The sequence below is a fragment of the Heterocephalus glaber genome, unplaced genomic scaffold (genome assembly GCF_053883595.1).
Source record: "Heterocephalus glaber isolate CG9 unplaced genomic scaffold, H.glaber_assembly_v1.0 deba00001442, whole genome shotgun sequence".
Lineage (NCBI taxonomy): Eukaryota > Metazoa > Chordata > Mammalia > Rodentia > Bathyergidae > Heterocephalus > Heterocephalus glaber.
The window spans coordinates 32,452,635-32,472,429 of NW_028258296.1; the positions used below are offsets into that span (position 1 = coordinate 32,452,635).

The following is a 19,795-nucleotide window of genomic DNA, read 5'->3' on the forward strand; positions in this document are numbered from 1 at the left end:
TGTTTGCATGTAGTTACTGGCTATTTTCTATCCATTGCCATAAAAACTTTAAAAATCTGTCTCTTATGTAACTCAGAGTAGCACATACTTGCTTTAATTTACTTACTCCTTAATAGCACACTCTGATCAACCATGGAGGGATGTGACATAGCAGCAACCCCATAGGCGGTGTGTTTACTGTAAAGCTTTTGTTGAGGACGGAATTATTTTGTTACGTGGTATTCACTTATGAGGAGTAACATACCTTAGTTCTGTACCAATTGCATTATTATTATATGAACAGAGTTTTACATGTACCTTTTAATCTTGGTCATGTTTTTTGATATATAGGTATTTTAAAATCATACATTGTCAAATTTATTTAGTAGCTGCTTTGATATTTTTGAGAAATATTCTTTTGTGTTTTTTAAATAGGGTACTTGCTTGTTTATCTTTTTGAAATAGTTTAATACAATTGTTAAGTTTTTAATCTATAAATTATTTTGATGTATAATATGAAAAGGATTATCAGTTTTTTCTAAATTAGCTAGTTTATTCATTTTTGTTTAACAAAATATCTTATTCCAAATGATTTGAGAATCTTCTTTTCACACTAGGTTCTCTGTTCTACTGTCTTATCTCCTGTTTCACAAATAAATATTTTTTGCACAAATAAATATTGCTTTAATTATCACAATTCTGAATTTGATTTAAATAATTTTAGTATATGTCCTTTTCACCTTTCTTCTAGTAGAAAACTTTTTTTCATTAAGTTTATTAGTACATTTTAGGTATACAATACAGTTACATTACATATACATACAGTTACACTGGGAACTTGTACCTTTACATGATATATCCTGGTAGAAAACTTTAAAGTAAATTTTTTCTGTTTGCTCTTACTCTGACAGTTTAAAATAGTTTTGTATAAGTTAGGAAAAAAAGCTCATTACAATTTTCTGATTGATTTAAATTTATAATTTAAGTTGAAATATATGTCATATTCCCCAGAATAAATCTTTTCAGCTTAATACTATACTATGTTTTGTCATTTATTCATGTCTGTTTCTCTATGTTACAGTAGTTATACTGTTTTTCTCTTTCTGTTTCATATCTTGTTTGTGAGGAACCTGTTTCATTTTGTCTTTATTTTCCATGTGAATATTATTGTATAAGAAAACAACTAATGTTTATCTCTCATTGTTAGTGGAGACACTGTGCCCCAAAGCAAAGCTTTTCAAATCAAATTTGTCATCAAATACAAATGGACCTGAGTCTCTGCTACCACTTTTCTCATTTATGGAGTGATTCTTTGTGAAAGTTGCTCAGCAACATGCCTGATACACAGGAGCTCCTTATAAAAGGTAGTTAGTATAATGCCTTAATATCACCACAGTCATTCCACTGTCCTTGTATTAGTCAGCCATCCCATCACTGGCATGAAATACCTGACACTTGCAAGTTAAAGGAGGGGAAGTGTATTTGACTCAGAGTTTCAGAGGATTCAGTCTATGGTAGTTTGGCTCTCAGGCAGAAACCTCATGGCAGAGGGCTTGGTAGAGGAAAATTCCTTCATGGCAAACAGGAGTCAGAGAGAGAGAAGAGCCAGAGACAGAATGGAAGAGCTGGGGACAAGAATACACACTTCCAGGTCACACCCCATATCCCATGTCCTTCAATCAGTCCCCATCTCCTAACACATTCAGCTATGAACTCAATCAATGGATTAATACATTGTTGAGTACAGCACATCATGATTCAATCAGCCTACGAAAGGCCCACCTCTGAACACATGAGACTTCTGGGAAACATTTCATATCTAAACTATAATAGTCCTATATTTTTATCAATTCTGAGATATAAAATATTTTATATTTTCAAGTATATAAATAGAAAATCTGCAATAATTATATTTTCCAAAAGCGTATTTTTTTTTCATGTTACATGTATTAGATCATAACTTCCATAACAATAATAATATTTAATAATACTAAATATATATATATTTAACTTTTTAAAGAATATTTAAGGAAGAAACCCATTAAGTAGGACTTAGACTTTTGGTTTAAGATTAATATTTTCACTCATAAAAATATCTTAAACTACTTTTAGTTTTCTAATTTTTTTAAACAAATTGCTGTTGAAATTTTAGAATGCCTTTTCAGATACGTTTGAGATAATAAACTTTTTTCCATATCAAACATAGTTATACAGTATAGTATGTTAAGCCATCCTTGCACTTCTAAAATATTCTTGTATGGTCAAGATGTTTTTTGTGTAATTTAATTTTTTAGGAATTAATATACATTTAGATTCATAAGTTAAATTGATCTAAAACTTGTATTTGGTACTTTTGAAAAAAATTGAACTTTAGTATGCTAGCTTTGTAACCACTTTTCTATTGAAGAAATATGCTGGAACTATTTATATAGCACTGGGAAAGAGGAAGTACTATATAAGAATTACCAAAATTTTATATGTAACATTTAGGTTATCACAGAAAAATCTCTGAAGAAGGTATTCTTATTATACAGATGGGAAAACTCAAGCAGACAAATGTTAATTAAGTTTCCTAAATTTCAAAATGTGCTAGTTTGAAAGTCTATGCATCTGATTCTTTCTCTGCTTACCATAATTTGCATAAAATATTACTTTCCAATTATATTACAAAGCCACTATTACTTATGTCAAGGCTCCAGTTTTGAACATTCATTGATTTAGTGTTTATGGAGTCTCCAATCTACCAGTCACTGTTCTATTAAACAAGGAGATCTGTGAGATACCGAAGGATTACAAATAAGGAAAGTATACAGGTGATGTTCTCTTGTAGCTAAATATTCACTGCTTCAAATAGTAGTTATCCTTAAATTTTTCAAAAGTTTATTTCACCTATATGCTAAGAAATTATCTATGTAAGGGATGATATTTTAAAATAATACCCTATTCCAGATAAAAGTTTTGAACACCTGAACCCTACACCCATTTACTTTGGTTCTTTCTTTTTTTTTTTTTTTTTTGTACGGGGGATTGAACTCCGGACCTTGAGCTTGCGAGGCAGGCGGCAGCATCACTGAGCTAAATTCCCGGCCCTGGTTATTTCTTATTAATCGTTCATGTTAAAATAACCTGGAAATCTAGATGTAAGTTGTTCCTTCTAACATTTTATTAATATTGTGTCATGTTCAGAACTATTTTTTGACACAGGTATTTATTTTAAACATTCAATTACCGGTAATTTATTTAGGTCTCATTATGTAATTTTTTAAAAGATTAATATTTCTGTAAGGACTTTCTACTTTTTAAATTAATTTATGTAATTTAATGACTCTTATACTTTAGCATGTAACAGAAACACCAGGAGGGCATGTTAAAATGGACTTTGGGGATCCATATCCCAGAGTTCCTGACCTAGCTTTACTGGAGTTGGTCCTGAATTTTTGTGCTTCTAATAACTTCACAGGTGACACTTGCTAGTGATCCAAAAACCAAAATTTCTGAACAAGGAATGTAATCCATCACTCAGTAGTTTAGTGTCCATATCTTCAATGATTTTTTTTCATTAACTTTATTGGTACATTTTAGGTATACAATCTGAGGACATTCATCATTGGGAATTTGTACCTTTACATGATGTATCTTGATTCTTATTTTTCCCCCATTCCCCTGTCCTCTCTTCAACCCCTCCACCCCTCCCTATTTACAAAGACTTTGTTTTCATTTTTACTTTTCTCATATTTTTTCCTTTCCCTTCTTTCTTTTCCCTACCCCTCCCACTTCCCCTTCCCCTTCCCCTTTGGGCCTTTTCTTCCTATTTTACATTATCTATTACACATTTTGATTCTCATTTATACTTTCAGTTTCTCACACTAGAGAAACTATTCAATATTTACACGTGTGTCCTATTTATTTCACTTAAATTTTTAAAGAATAATATACTATATTTTCTGAACCATTGTATATCTGAAAATTTTCCCCCTGAATTAACACATGCACATGAATTTTGATGTGTGATTGTTCTTTCTCCTAGAAATATGTACCTCTACATGTTCTTCTGTCATTTCATTTTTTTAGGCTATACCTGGGCTACACAAACTTTGTGTTTAATCTTGTAATTCAAAATATTTCCTAGGATACGCCTAGGTAGTAGTCTATGGGTTTTTCTCGGGAATTAGTGGATTTTTACTAGCTGCACATTTTTAAAATTATAATTGTCATCGTTGAGGAAGGTTAAAAAATTAAGTGTGTGATTTTACTCTAAGTTAATATATGGAAAATGTCTGTTAAATGTGTTAAACCATAGAAGTGAAATTAGTATAGTTTCAGATACATGGTAAGTGCTCAGTGAATGTTAGGTATTCTTTTAATTATTTCTTTATTTTAATTATTCTTTTGCCCCACTCCCATGCCTTCTCTTCCTCATGAATTCATTTTGGGGCTGTCTACTACATTGTGTTTGCTAGTTATGATTTCTCTATCCTCTCTCTATTTTTTGAAGAGATCCCTAAGACGAGTCTTCACAAAGCTTTCAATTTCCCACCATTTCAATTTTGTTCTGTCACACCAACCATGTGTGTTTTATTTGTGTGTCTTCATTATTATTCCATTTATCTTCTATTTCCCTATGAACCCTGAATAATTACATTTCCCCCTTTCATTGTGAATTGTTTCTGCCTTTTTGGTTTTCTTAGCAGGGCAAATACACTTTCCAGGACTAAATATAGATACAAGATTAATATTCAAGCTCAAAGCCAAATTGGCAGCATCTAGAAAACTTCACAGGATGCTATCACATGAAAGATGAAGAATTTTTATCTTTTTCTCTTTGCCTTCATCTCTGATGCTATGTATAGATGGGATATATGCAACACAACATAATTCTCAATAAATGGATACTAAGTGTCTTACAGTCTGATCCTACTTGAAGATCTTGGCTTCTGAACATTGGTGTTCTTAAATATTAGGCATTAGGACTCCTTTAGAATCCTCTTGCATTCTGGGGTCTGTCCTATGACATTGAGGCAACAGCAATCCTTGACTTTATAGTGCTCAGTGCTTCATTCCTCTGTTTACATGTACAACTCATTTAGAGAAAAAAACCCTGCCCCCCCAAACTAGACCATTTATAGAAAGTATCCACATAATAACAGCTGTTTTGATTCATATTATGAAGTGCACGTTTCTTATAACTACCTCATTGTAAAATAGGGATGATGAGGAAGAGATTCTAATGATGTATTCTGCCACCCAAAGTTTCATAACCACAAGTAAACCCCTTAAATACAGTATTTGTGAGAATTAATTCTGACAACTGGCTTAAAGGTAAGCCAACTTTTTGTTCTTCCTTTGATTTTTTTTTTGCCCTTCTTTACATCTTTGTGTATATTATGGATACTTCTGGAGAATACTTTCAAGGGTCAACTCATTTAAAATTTAAATTCCTAATTTTGAGTTACTGGTGATGATCAGTTAGTAGAATGATCATAGACTAAACTTAAAGATATTGTTTAATTTCATTCTCCCTAAAGCAAATATTTCAAATTTTTATTAAATAAATTATTCCATTTTATAATTATAGCATTTCCCATGTTAGACTTCATTAATTTATTTTTTCCTCACAAAGAAGGGATTGAAGGTTACAGGTATCAGAAACTTCTGAGATGACTGTTGAAAATACACTTTTCTGGCTTCATTTCACATCTATGGTTAGCAGCTGTCAGGGTTCAGAAATCAGCATATTTAAAAAGATTCTGAGGTGACAATGATCAGAGTGGCTCTGGTGATACCTTTTTAAATATATGTAAGAACCAAAATTATGGTCTTTGGAAATGATTTACAATAATTTTCCATCCCACAATATATTAAGAATATTATAAAACTATAATAGAATGTATTAACATACAAGAGATACAAATATAGCACAGTGGTTAAGTGTAGTATACAAAGTATGGATTCCCATATACTTGAATATAAATGGTATGATTTTATAAGATTTACTTGGTCTTTCTGTGCCTTAATTGCTTTTTTCAACAAAACAAGCAAAGGTGCCTTTTGTGTGTGTGTGTGATTGTGTGTGTGTATGTGTGTGTGTATGTGTGTGTGGTACTGAGGATCAAATCACGAATTTAACACTGAGCTATATCCTCACTTCCTTTTTAAATTAAAAAAAATTTTTTTTCAGACAGGATCTCTAAAGTGGCTAAATTATCCAAGCAGGGTTTGAATTTTTGATTCCTTGCCTCAGTCTCCCAAAGTGGTAGGATTATAGGCATGTGCCACCACACCCAGCTACAAGCTACCCTTTATGTCTACCAGATTAGGGTTTTGTACTAACTAAATGTTGTAATATAAGAAAAGCTCTCAGTATCTACCACATACTGTGATGGTCTATATTTTCTATATTTCTTATTAACTTTCCAAAATAAAGATTTTGACATAAAGATTAAATGGCATTCTAATTACTAAAACCTTCTGAATAATACAAAACTGGATATTAAGAATAAAATGTAGCTTACTGCATTTGTACTATGTTTCTGTAACTAACTATTCTAGACTATGGAGTAGATGATGGAAAATAAGAAGCAATGTTTCCTGCTTTTCAGAAGCCTATAATTCAAACAGATCATCAACAAGATATGCTAAATAACTTAGGAGCAACTCTAAAACAGTCTTTAGACTCTTGACCTTTAATTCACATATTTTTCTTTGAATTAATTCACAGTAATTAAAATTTCTCACTCCATATCATGCTACATATGTGCAAAGGGACCTTAACCTTATTTATTTTCTTAATTTAATCTATATTTTATCATTTCATTTTAAATCAAGAGAAATGAGAAATAGTTACTTAATTTCTTTTTTTTTTCTTTCAGATAAAGATTAGTTTAGCTTTCTTTGGATTTAATGTTTTCCACACCAGGGCCGGGGATTTAGCTCAGTGGTGCCACCACCTGCTGCACAAGCACAAGGTCCCGAGTTCGATCCCGGTACAAAAATAATAATAATAATAATAATAATAATAATAATAATAATAATAATAATAATTTTGTCCACACCAAACCACCTTCAAAATGTCTTGCTCTTTCTCCCCACCTGATGAAAGTGTATCATATCTGAATTACCTCCTGGTGCTTTTTACAAGTTCGGTTGAAATTATAAAGGAGGTGATGCTGATCGTGAGAAAAAAGATCTGTCTACAAAGAAAGTCAGACAGTGACAGGAACATTTATATTTGTAACTGATCGAGGATTACAAAAAAGAAATTAAGCACACTCAAAGTTCATTTCAGTACCACAGCTGAACCAAGAGCTCAGACCGTTTATCTAAGCCAGTAAGAAATAAGGTTATTTATCGCTATATCGATGGGAGCTTCATTTCACGCAAGACCTTTGTACTATACTTTGAACACAAGAACAAAAAACCCCCCTCAAAATGCCTGAATCCTCCCCTTGTTTGGTCCTGCTGAATGAACTTAAGAATTTCTCCTTATTTCACCTAGTTAATTCAATTTTCCATTATAGACGCCAAGCAATATAATACAATAATTATAACAAGGGGCACAGAAGGGCACATTCACAGATTGTTTTAAACACAGAATAGATGTTAGACTAGTGACGTTTGTAGCCTATAATAGTTTAATCAGTATACTCTATTTAGACACTTACCATGGTAGATATTGGAGGAAGAAATTGATAAAAATACCTGGTAGTTCATCTTTGGAGATGGATCTGAGTTTGAATCCAGAGTAGGACATCTCCTGATTATGTAAAGTCTGGCAAGTTCCTTACCAGTCTGGAGTTTGAATTTCTATGTTTATAAATTGGACTGCATGACATCTACTTCATAGAGTTGCTTTAATAAGAATACATACAAAATGTTCAGTAGCATTCTAGGCAAATAAGCATTTTTCAAAGGCCCTATTATTCCTACATAGCTGGTACCCACTGATTAAGTAGCCAGTACCAAGGAATGCAGAAATATTGACCAGTTTTTCAAATAGTATAATACAAAAGTCTGTCAGTGCAAATTTTCAAGTAGCACTAATAGCACATATTAACAAATATATTAAGATTTATAAATGAAGAAATGAAATGTTTTCCTACAATTGCATATGTTACTTTAAGAGACATAGTTAAATGTATATAAAAAGGATATCAAGGCACAGATTAGTTGTTAGGAGACTGTGTGAAGATGAAAAGAAATAAGCTCCTAGTGATAGTCTCATGATATATACACCGTTTCCTTTATTTTTTGAGGTGTATAAAGATTTTCAGTATTCTTATTTAAAAAATAGAAGCAGAATTGAAATAATAATGAACCCTAACTTTAAGAATAACAAGCTCGTATGTACACATGATCAAATTATTTTGAAAACAGCCATATTTTTCTCATTAGTAAATGTATTTCCAAAATGTTCACTTTTATATGAATAATTATCAATATTTATGATATATTTGTTATTTTGATAAAGTGTAAAATAAAAATTTTACAATACACAAGAAAAATAGTATCACTTAATAGTTTAATCCAGGAATTTAAATTTATAAATGTTCACTTTAGTCATATATCTTCTTGAAAATTGCTTTACATGGCTATCTATTGAAAACTCTCAAGCTATATATACATATATATATATATATATATAAAAGGACAAAATTTGGTGAAAAAAATTATTAGAAATACAAGTACAAGGAGACAAAGTTGAAAAACTTTCCACTGTTAATTAGAGCTTGTTTGTACATTTGTAAATTAGAAGTGATAATGCTATTTAGACTCAGCTTTATGTAAAATAATGATGGGGCAATATCATTTTAAGAATTAATATTTGCAGGGCAGGGATTTAGCTCAGTGGTGCTGGCACCTGCCTGGCAAGCACAAGGCCTGAGTTTGATCCCTGGTAACACCCCCCCCCGAAAAAAAATTTGCAGAACATTGGAGATTATGTCTTTTGCTCTTACTTAAAATTATAGCTAATATTAAAATGAGTGAGGGTACATAACTTATAATTTTTTTAATTTTGAGGTACTTGTAATCATAAAAATATAAAGACCACTGAAATGATGTGTGTAAAATCTTTGGTACACTTTATGACTCAAAATTGTTTACAGGCTTAACTCCAGTTTTGGACTCTCCAAGAGTATAGTAAGTTGAGTTAAGCTAGTTGCCCAGGCTCCTTTGTCTCCTCCCATGATCCCAGTTCTTCCCATAGCTTCTGCTTCACCTTGGCATTTTCCACGTCAGGCATCAGATGTGGCATGTGTGTGCCCTGAGTTCTCTATGCTCCATACTTAAGGATCTCTTGGAATTTATGGAATAGTTTTCTCTCAGGAATTACAATATTTGCAGGGTTACAATGTTACAAAGTTTAGGGGCTGCACACTAGACCATTCATCTATCCAGAAGGAGCTGCAAACAATACATTCTATAGCTGATGAATAGTATCATGAGCAAACAATAAATAGGACTTTGGAAGACTCTCAGTGTGTAGTGTAACTCTGTTAACAGTAGGGAACCTCTATGGACATATCTGATCTCCACAAAATTGATTATTTTCTCTCCCCTACTGATAAAGTGATACCTTTGTATGAGGATGATAGGAAAGAAGTGAATTAGGCTGTCATTATTATTGTTTCTTTACAGTTAAGGTTTGAAATCATAACTACAAATTATATTTAAGCACTTGTACATGGAGAGAAATTATTATTCAGTATATTAGTATCTCTACAAAGTCAAAAAGAAAAAACATTACATTTCAAAATCATAATCTTAACTTTACACTCGTCTGCCTCTTACACCTATTTCTTTTTTAAAGAACTACTGATGTCCATAAATTATCTTCAGTGACACTCAGAAACAATTCTTTTTTGGATAAGCAATGGTTTTCTTTCAACAGTTAACCTTGTTATGGTTTGTATCTACACGCCCCCCCCAAGCCTTGTGAGGTCATAGGTGGGGTTTTTTGCAGGTGCCTGGATCTAGGGTGTGTGATGCTGGCATTAAGGGTGCCCCAACGGGCGAGTAACCTGGATGGGATACACAGGACAGAATTAGTGTGGCTGCCAACACCTGCTACTGCTTCATCTTCACTACTTCATTTCTTTGGTGCTTTCTGCCTGCCATGAATTGCTTCTCCTCTGCAATGTCCCTCTGCCATGCCAACCTGCCTTGGAGCAGTCTATGAACTGAAACTGCTACAAACTGTGAGCTACAATACACTTTTTCTCCTTAATTTTGGTTCTTGGGTATTTTCTCTCAACAACAAGAAAAGTAATTAAGACAACCTTAAATAGACTAGTAGATACTTTTCTATTGAGACTTCAAATACTGTGTTTTATGACTTTTTTGAAGAACAAATTTTGACTCTATTTACAATAATTTGTTTCAAATACTTTCCACACTTATTGAGTGCCATATTCTCTAATTTTATCACTGATAAAAGCTTTTAACATTAATCTGGAAATTAATTATTCAAACTGAAATGTTCAATGACACCAGCTTTTCTTTGTCTTCTGTACTCACAGTGTTGTGCGGAACTTGTAGGCCGTGCACAGTATCAGGCCCTCCCAGATTTGTGTAACAGAAACTTTGATGAAGAGGTCCAGCAATCTAGAGCCCAACAAGCTCTTCAGGTTCTAATGTATGCTAAAATCTGAGAATCACTGTGTATTAGATTCTCTCCTCACCATAAGGATGATTATAAGCAAAAATTAACTGCAGTTTAGAAGTTAAAAAAGAATAATTTCTTGAAGCATAAAAGAATCCTAAGTATAAATCTTGAATCCAAAAATTAATGGTTAATCTAATGTTTCTTATGTAATCAGGCATTTGCTTCCAGCAAGTTTAAAGATCTTCAACTACAGAGAGACAATGATATTTTGATAGTCCTCTAGATATGAGAAATAAATGTGTGGGGTTTATAGTCACAGTAATTCTGCAGTCAGAGTTTGGTCTGATGCTTAGGGATTTAAAACGATGAATGGATAAAGATAGTGAGGAATCTCATTCTAGTCATGCCCTCCTTTCCTAATTTCCCTTTTCACCGTTTGGTCTTCTTCCTCATTTCCTTAGGGAGCTGAGTGATTGATAGCCTAATCCAATGACTGTATTACAGCTGCCTCAACTAGGACTCTTTTCCTTATCATTAGCAGTTAGCCTATGGTTAAATTCACAGCTCACTGCTTGGTACTGCCCCTGAGATTTAAGGGTCTGGCCTTTAGAAAATATTTAACATAAAGCTGAAATCTTGACATACTCAGAACTCAGTTCTCTGCAAGGCTTCTTTAATTAATCCAGTGTACTGTACCATTGTTTTGTATGAGGCTGTGACATAGTGAACTGTTTCTGAAGCTTACAGAGATGAGTAGTCCTAAATTAAATAGCTACTGATGTGTACCTACACTGATTTTTCATACAGTAGAAATGCGTGAATCTGTGAATATTTAAATTCAAGCTCAAAGAGTGACACAGTGCTCTCTGTTTTACCTTCATAATAGAACATTTTTTGATTAATCTTAAGCTTGAAATCACGCTGTATGAAAAAACACACACACAGAGGAAAGAAATTTAATAATTCATTACCACTGCTGCAAAGGTAAGTTTTCTTAATATGCTTGTCATAGTCCTTAGGTTTACAAAGGCTATCAAATATTTTCTTAGGAACTCGTACAGATATTAATTTATTTTCTTAATTTTACACAAAAGAAAATATATAAAATTATAAGTATCCATAAATTAGAATGCTTTAAGTATTATTTGATTATGTCACTTATTTACAGGAAAATAATTGTTTTAAAATATCTAAGGAGAGGATGTAGACCTTGATCTATGCCTTAAACCTTTGCCCTTGCTCCAGCCCGTCGATGAGCTGTAAGCACCTATGAATATGGCAGCTGAGTCCCAGATGAAAAATTATGCATCTCATAAACTGCTATTCTGCTGAAATGTCAAGCCAAGGCAAGGCTGTGCCTCAAACTCAGCACTTGGCATTTTCCTTCTGTCTGCTTTGTTGCCATGAAGCAAACATGAACAGTGAGGATTTGTGTAGGACAGGTAGCAGGCGAGCTCTCTGTCAAAAATCTATTATTAGGGCTCTGATCTTCTGTACAGACCAACCAGGCTAAACAGTGCAAAACTCAGGGTCCAGGAAAGGCATTATAATGAAAAGGGTGATTTTTTTTTCAGTCTGTACATGAATATATTCAAATGAGCATTATTTAAATAAGTATATTTCTCTGAACCAAAGTGTTAATTCATAATGAAAATTACAATTCAGCATCTTTATTTGATATGCCGACTTTTGACTGTTCCGCAAATACACTATATATATGTATAACAAGGTCTTTAATAGTTTGATCTGTTAAATTTTTGATAGCCTAAGAATGTTTTTATATATATGAATAACAAAACAGAATTTTTGTATTATTTTGGTACACACAGTATTAAAAAATAAGAATGAAATGGAAAGCTTTAATTTTAATTATTCTTTTTGGCATGATTTACCATCACACTTGTTATTCACTTAAATTATATCTGTATCTATCAGGCTATTTTATACATTTCAGTGCTAAAACTTAAGATTTTATTGATAAAGATGGTTACAATACAGTTTTAATTTTATGACAGTTAGTAGGCATGTTTTTCTAAAAAGATTTTATGCATCAATCGTCATGCGATTGACACATTAAAAAATTAAACCCATAAACAACTACTTTCTAATAAAAAAACCAATGCCATATTTTGTGATATAATTGTAATATGTAATGTAAGAACATAAAGGGATCCTGCCAAAATCCTCAGATGGTTGCATGTGTGAAAATAGTTACTTTAAAGAAAAATGTAACTAACACTTTTGAGTCTATTTTATGTTTTCCATCTTCCTGACTTTATACAAATATTCATAAATACATTCATGGAAAAGTTTAAACTTAAAATGAGAGAGATTATATTGGATTTGTATTCATGTAGTGTCCAATAGAGAGTTCATGTTGCTAATCTATTCATGGTAGCAACAGTTCAGACTGTTTTTTTTTTAAAAAAAAACAACATGAAATATACAAAGTGGAGTGAAGGTTTAAAAATTCTTTTTAAGTAACTATAATGATACACATTTGTGGAAGTTTACTACACTATATATGTTACACTTACTTCCAGCCCTACACCAGCACAAAGCTAGAAATTACTTGCAAAATTTATACTTGTATCTTATTTTATTGGCAATTACTATGTTCATTTTATAATGAAACACCTTTAGGTTTATAAACACAAAAGTTCAGTTAGACCTTGGCCTCTAGTAGCCCACATAGCTAGGCGTCAAATTACTTATTCACTTGCAGGCTGAGAGAACACTTAGGGACTAAGGCATTATAATTTGTTGAGAAATACACGGATATTTTCTAGACTTTCTACAATATTCTACTTTCAATTAGTAAATTTGGGCTGAAAAAAGGTCAAATCTTAAAAGACTCTCTTCAATGAATTATTCAGAAATTAATAATAAAAGTTTATGTCTTAATATTAAATAAAATGTATATTTTTAAATTAAGTTAATACCTAATAATTTGAAGCAAGCATCAAAAACTTAAAATAAAGAATAATAATTTCCTTTTCTTTGATAAAATAGAAAAAATTGACCAGCAAAATCATTTAAAACAATTTTTTAAGCTTGTTGGAAGTAAGTTACATTGAGCCGAAATTATTACTTAACATGTCTCCTGGAAAGTTATTTCAGATCTTGTCTCTATGTGTGTATACACATATGTGTTCACATATGCAAAAGACTATGTGTACAGGACAATGGAATGACAATAAATCTAAAAAATATGTCAACCTCATATTAATAAAAGGCAGTAAAATCACAAGAAACATCAAAACTTCTTCAAATGAGTTTATGCCCTTGAAAAATTTTTATTCTTTCTTCTAATATAGTTGTTGATAAAAATTATCCTTATGAAGTCAATCGAAGGAAAGACATATCCTTAGTTTATGCCATGCAGGACTCATTCTTAACCATCTGACTCATAGGGAGAACTTCATATGAAAATGCCACACTGCAGCTGATAACACCATTTATATAGCTGAGTGATAGTAGTCACAGAATTGGGAGCTATATTAAGATGCTCTCATTATTTGAGTACAAGGTCATAAAAGTGGTCAAATTTTTAAACTAAAACAAGAAAGAAAACTAAACTAAAACTAGGAAAAACAGTGATTCACTTCACCCAAGGATACAGTTTAACAATTCATTATTTACAGATGAGATTAAGATTTCTTCCAATCAAAAAAAATAAATAAAATAAAATAAAGAGATTTCTTCCAATCAAATATAAAAAAATCAATGAATTTCTCCTCTTTCTCACACACACAGACACACATACACAAACACAAAACACAATAATTTGCTTAAATGAATCAACTGTTATTTGATATAGCCAAGGTTTCTTGCCTGGGTTCTAGAAAAAGGCAAGTTAGATGGTAGCAACTTACCCGTGTTAAGACTGTACTATCCAAAAAGCAGCAGAGAATGACATCTTTAAAATCAATTTTTTAAACGGAAGTATTTGTATTGTGGGAACATTAGTCAGCAGTTTCATGAAAATATCCCTGAACAAAACTTCTGAACAAAATTTCTGTTGATGCTATTTTCACTATGAAATCACCTCATCTATAATTCAACTTTTAGGGACTCATATGATGAGTATGAATCTTGCCAGGTATTTCTCCCATGAATGAGATTCAAGTTTTTAAGTCATTCTCTTATGATCTTGGTTCATATATTTGAAGACTCCTGCTTCTAATCACCTGCAGGTAAGTTGTGGAGAGGGGAATATAATTTATAAACTAGAAAGATTGAGGACAAGACCTTAGGATGTGATCCTAATTCTCTCTCTTAATAAAACTTTTAAAATGCAACACTTAGAAGTTACCTTTCTATAGACTTAATGATTTCTTTTATTTAACAGAGAACTTTCAAACCTTTTTGAAATTAGCTACTTGCAAGAAACACATTTAACATCATGTTATTTACATGACCTGATATGATAAAATATAAATACAATGAATGTGGAATCAACCTCATACCTGTAAAATGTGAAATTGAGAAAGCATACGTCCTCAGCAAACGATGTGGAAGGTCCTTGAGTTATCTTACTCCTTACTCAACGTACTCAAGCACATGGGGTAGACTATGTATGGATTCCATGTTCCAATACTGAAATGTGTGTCTATCATAGATTTTTTTTTTTGTACTGGGGATCGAACTTGGGGCCTTGTGCTTGCAGTGGAGGTGGTGGAGGCACTGAACTAAATCCTCAGACCTGTCATAGATTTTTTGAGATAATTCACCCAGGAATCTAATTCATATAGAAGACTGTAAACATAGATCCAGTCTCAGACACAATAGGACTTCACAGGAAACTTTCAGTCTATAATAAATATTGGAATATGTCCATTTATAATTTATTTTAAACAATATGAGACAACTCCACTTTGGAGAACTTCTAGATCGCCCATCACCATTAACAACCATTCTTCCAAGAACCAATCTTGGTGTACACAAGATAATTAGGGAATGACTAGAAACCAAAAAAGAATATAGGTGGAAGAATATTCTTGAGAAATAACAAATAATTGCTCTGGGGAAATGATTTACTGTGAAATTATGAGGAGTTCTGTATTCATACAGCAGCACTGGAGTATATGTGAGCAGCGTGGAGTATATGTGAGGATTCACAAGGGACAACACATTCTCGGTGTCATGAATGAAGCAAATTCCAAAATGATCACTTATTTCATCATTGTCAACACTAAGTTTCCTCCCTGAAGGGATATCAAGCCTACAAGCAACTGGAGTAAACTTCAGAAAGGTTTTATATGAAAAATGATTTTGGAAAAATACAAACAATAAACAAACTCTCTTGAAACATTAAATAAACAATTTATCAAATTTTTCAGAATATTGATAAAATAATCACGCATCAAAAATATGGCATTTAACATAATTTAAAAAGATATTTGACCAAACAATGCTTATCCCAAATATATGCAAGACATTCTGACATTTTATTCTATTTTATTTTCAAAAAATATTGATTATAGGTCATTAAACTTGATTCTATCATGTACTCATGAGTTGGGAAACAATGTGTGAAAAACATTTTTTTTAAAACCCAGAATAATTTTATTTGAAATAACCCAAGTGACATTGCCTAGCTGAGATTTTATCTTCACATTACTGTCCATAATTAGCTAATGCATCTTAAAAGAACAATGCTGAAAGGTGACCATTTTCCCATGGCAGGAAGAGTAACTTGGGTGTCACACTGTTTTTCCATTTAAGCAAAAGAAAACCTCTATTTCAAACAGCAGACATTTTATTCTGAGAAAAAAAAATGGTACAAACTGATCAATGGGCTAGAGATCATATTAAAAAGAGAAATATCCTTTCCTGGCAGTGGATAGTTATGTATTGTTAGGTGGTATCCAAAATTTAACTCTTTAGTTTTTGTTTAGATTCAAACAGCTCTTGGAAAAGCGGGCATTCCAGTGTTTTGAGAAAACACTTGGGAAGATAACATAGCAGTCGAGTATGGTAATTTTTTAATCTTATAAAAATATCTGGCATACTTTGTGTAGGTTTCTATATTGAAGCAGATTTTGAAGTTCTGGCAGCCATATTTGATAAATTAGAAATAGTATTTAGCCATTTTTATATTTTCATCACCCCTGAAATTTGAAACCACTGTTATTTAACACAATCTTCCTCGGCTAGGCTTTGCTGTAACTCATTCTGAAAGCACTTTGTTATGAAATGTGCTTTTGTCTTAAGATATATTATCAGGGCCTGTTTAAACTTCTTTACAGATTCTATTACATTCAAACTTAAGCAAGCACTATTTTAAAGATGGAAAACTTTATTAATTTTGTCAATATGGAAAAAGGTTATTTCCAAAACAGATTAATGTGAAGGAACTTAATATAGAACCTATTAGAAATGAGGTACAAGTCCTTGAAAATATTAAGGACTTTCTGTTGTTTAAAATGAATGTTCCATCTAGGCTTAGCTGAAGTTATAGCCTAAGTGAATATTTATAGATATGAATTTATAAATCTTAGAAATAGAGTTTTATGGAAATGCTAACAGGCCCTGAGGTATAGCTGAACTTGTTTTCAGGTACTGCTATAATCTCCTCTGTGTGTATACTTAAAGACTGAGACATGAAAGACTTTTTCTAATGCTGTAATTTTGTAGTTTTATTCGAGTGAGTTATATTATGGGAGAATATCCAGAAATTGCAGCTTAAATCGGAAAATGTGAATGGTGTTACTTATATAAAATACTACTGCAATAGTTATTTTATTAATTTTTGATGTTCAGCACCCTCTGTGACCTCCTTTATTCTCTTGCTGTCAAGATGGCAGGCTGAAAAAATTGAAGTGGGCTGACAGAAAACATAGTGCATGCTACATTCCAACTCTGGAATCTCTGGACTCTTTCCAGGGCACACGTTAACACAGTCCTCATTACTCTGCAATACAGAAATAGTTAAGACCCTGTTTGATAGCTCCTGATAAAAGACAGTGGTGTAGGCCTGAGCAGGTCCTGCTTGTCAGTCTTGCTTTTTGATAATCTAGGATGGGCATTCCATTAAAAGCTGAATATAACCTTTTGCTGTTGTTTTATCATAGCTCACGGACATACTTCACACTCTCACAATAGAAAACCTAACCATGGACAGAGTTTTATTTGTGTCTATCTAGTCTCTTCCAAAAGGATGGTTTTGGTCTGCTTCAGCAATGATTTTCTTGAACAGTGGGGCACTGCTCTGTTATGCATGTCTACCACTTTCTCCATCACCAAGGAGACTAATTCCCCTACTAGCACAGTCAAGAACCTCACAGCATTGTCTTTACAAGGCCAAGTGCATGTTGTCACAGCAACAGAGCGCACAGGGCAAAGAGACCAAATGAGACCTTGGGATTAAAACTTTTCTCTCATTTTTCAAATTCAAGTATTTGAGGATGGGAAAGAATATGCAAAGGTATGAGGTCTGAAATGTCTTGTCAGCCAAAGCTTAAATGTAATGCTTTATTGGTGTATTTGGAACAGTTGTGAAGGCAAATGTTGTTTGAAGGTAGGTTTTAAAATTCTAATAAGAAAAAAAAAATTCCAAGAAGCATAGAAACTAATTCAGACTATGAAAAGATATTACAATTAGGGTCCACATATTTTTCTTCTGAAAGGATCTAGTATTAGCCTTTACTAATAAGTGGCAAGACGATCATGACAATGAGAGATTCTCAAGAGATCACAGGGCAGAAGAGAATAGAATTTATGCACGACTCTATTTTGGTATTCTCTCATCTTGTACTAAGAGTCACAATCACTGAGCCTTCAAATTCAATCTGATCCGTTTGTTGTAATTATTAGGAATAGTGACCAGAAATGTATCAGAATTTGTATTCATTAAAAAAAAATCAGAGTACTCTTGCTTGCAATATAATAACCCGATTTTTCAGCAATTTGCAAGGAAGCATAATGCAAGGAGAGGAGAGCACATACCTGACACTCCTCCATATGTAGTCTGCTTTCCAATACCCACTGCTGGCCAGGGTGTGCCATCTGCTTTCAAGCCCATCAGACCTGAAACTGTGTTAGTGGCTGTAACGCCATCTGCACCACCTGTGGAAAACACATTTGTCTGCAGTTCTTAAAGAAACGATGGTTAAAACCCAATCAAACTTACATAACTTAGGAAAATGGACACCAATTTCTCTAGAGAGCATTTTCTCTTCTTAAATGTCTGCATAAATTTAACTCTTACTACTACACTTAAAAGGCTCGACATATTTAAATTTTTTTAATTATCATGAGTTCATTTTTGAAATTATTAGGTGGATATACTGATGCCAAATGTTTTGTATTCAGTGTAAGTAACCTACAATCTCTTTGCAAGTCAAGGTGTAATTTCCATGGAATATATGATAAACACATGTGATTTGTAACGTTACGCATCGACTGCATGATTTATGTATTCAACAGATATTGAGTATCTGTTTAAGGTGCTGTGCTGCACTCTCTGATATGAAGGAAACAGCAATTTCACAGTGTGGAATCTGATACCTTTTTAAAATCTCATTAAAGATTCAAGTGGTACTGATGAATTGTTACATTATGAGTTTTTTAATTTAGGGGTAGTTTGGTATAACTAGCTTTGTTAATAACTTTTTCAAGTATTTTATATGTTTATTTTATTGGTACATTTTAGATCTACATAATGATAACATTCATTATAGGGAATTATACTTGTACATGATTAATCTTTGCAAAACAAGTGTTTGTTAGGAAAAATTATAAATGATCGTGTATTTCCAGACTAAAATTTGGGGTCCATTTATTAGATGAAGTCCAAATGTAAATCCACTTCAGTTGTCAGTTAAGTGCTTGGTTTAATACTTTTTTTAAAGCATAAATAGAGATATACTCAAATGCTTGTGGAACAAGTCATACTTCAGTATGCTACCTAATTCAGGCCAATATTCACATAACTGAGAAACTGATGTAAGACTAGTTCTTACCTTCCTTTGCAGCTCTTGCGATGCTTACAATATCAGTGACATTTGGGGTCAACTTGGCAAAAAAAGGAACCCGAACAGCTTGTCTAACCCAGCGACAGATGTTCCGTACCAGCTCTGGATCCTGTTCAAATAGGTCAGTTAAATATAGAACATAATTAAAGAATTGTGATCAAAATGTGTTCTGCAGCAATAGCAAAGCTGGGGATGTGCAAGACAAATCCAACTTGACAATGAGCTACACGATATA

At 32.6% G+C, this 19,795-nt stretch overlaps 1 protein-coding gene across 7 annotated transcripts in view; it reads right to left on the reverse strand.

Moving 5' to 3' along the window:
* Dpyd (dihydropyrimidine dehydrogenase) overlaps nt 1-19,795 on the reverse strand; it is a 901,729-nt gene that overhangs the window by 260,153 nt on the left and 621,781 nt on the right. For all 7 annotated transcript variants that reach the window (XM_087212682.1, XM_087212683.1, XM_087212680.1 and 4 more), the window contains 2 exons: nt 19,549-19,669; nt 18,533-18,652 (listed from right to left, as the gene is read on the reverse strand). In XM_087212682.1, coding sequence (XP_087068808.1) covers nt 18,533-18,652; nt 19,549-19,669 — 241 coding nt within the window. The remainder of the gene's footprint in view (nt 1-18,532; nt 18,653-19,548; nt 19,670-19,795) is intronic.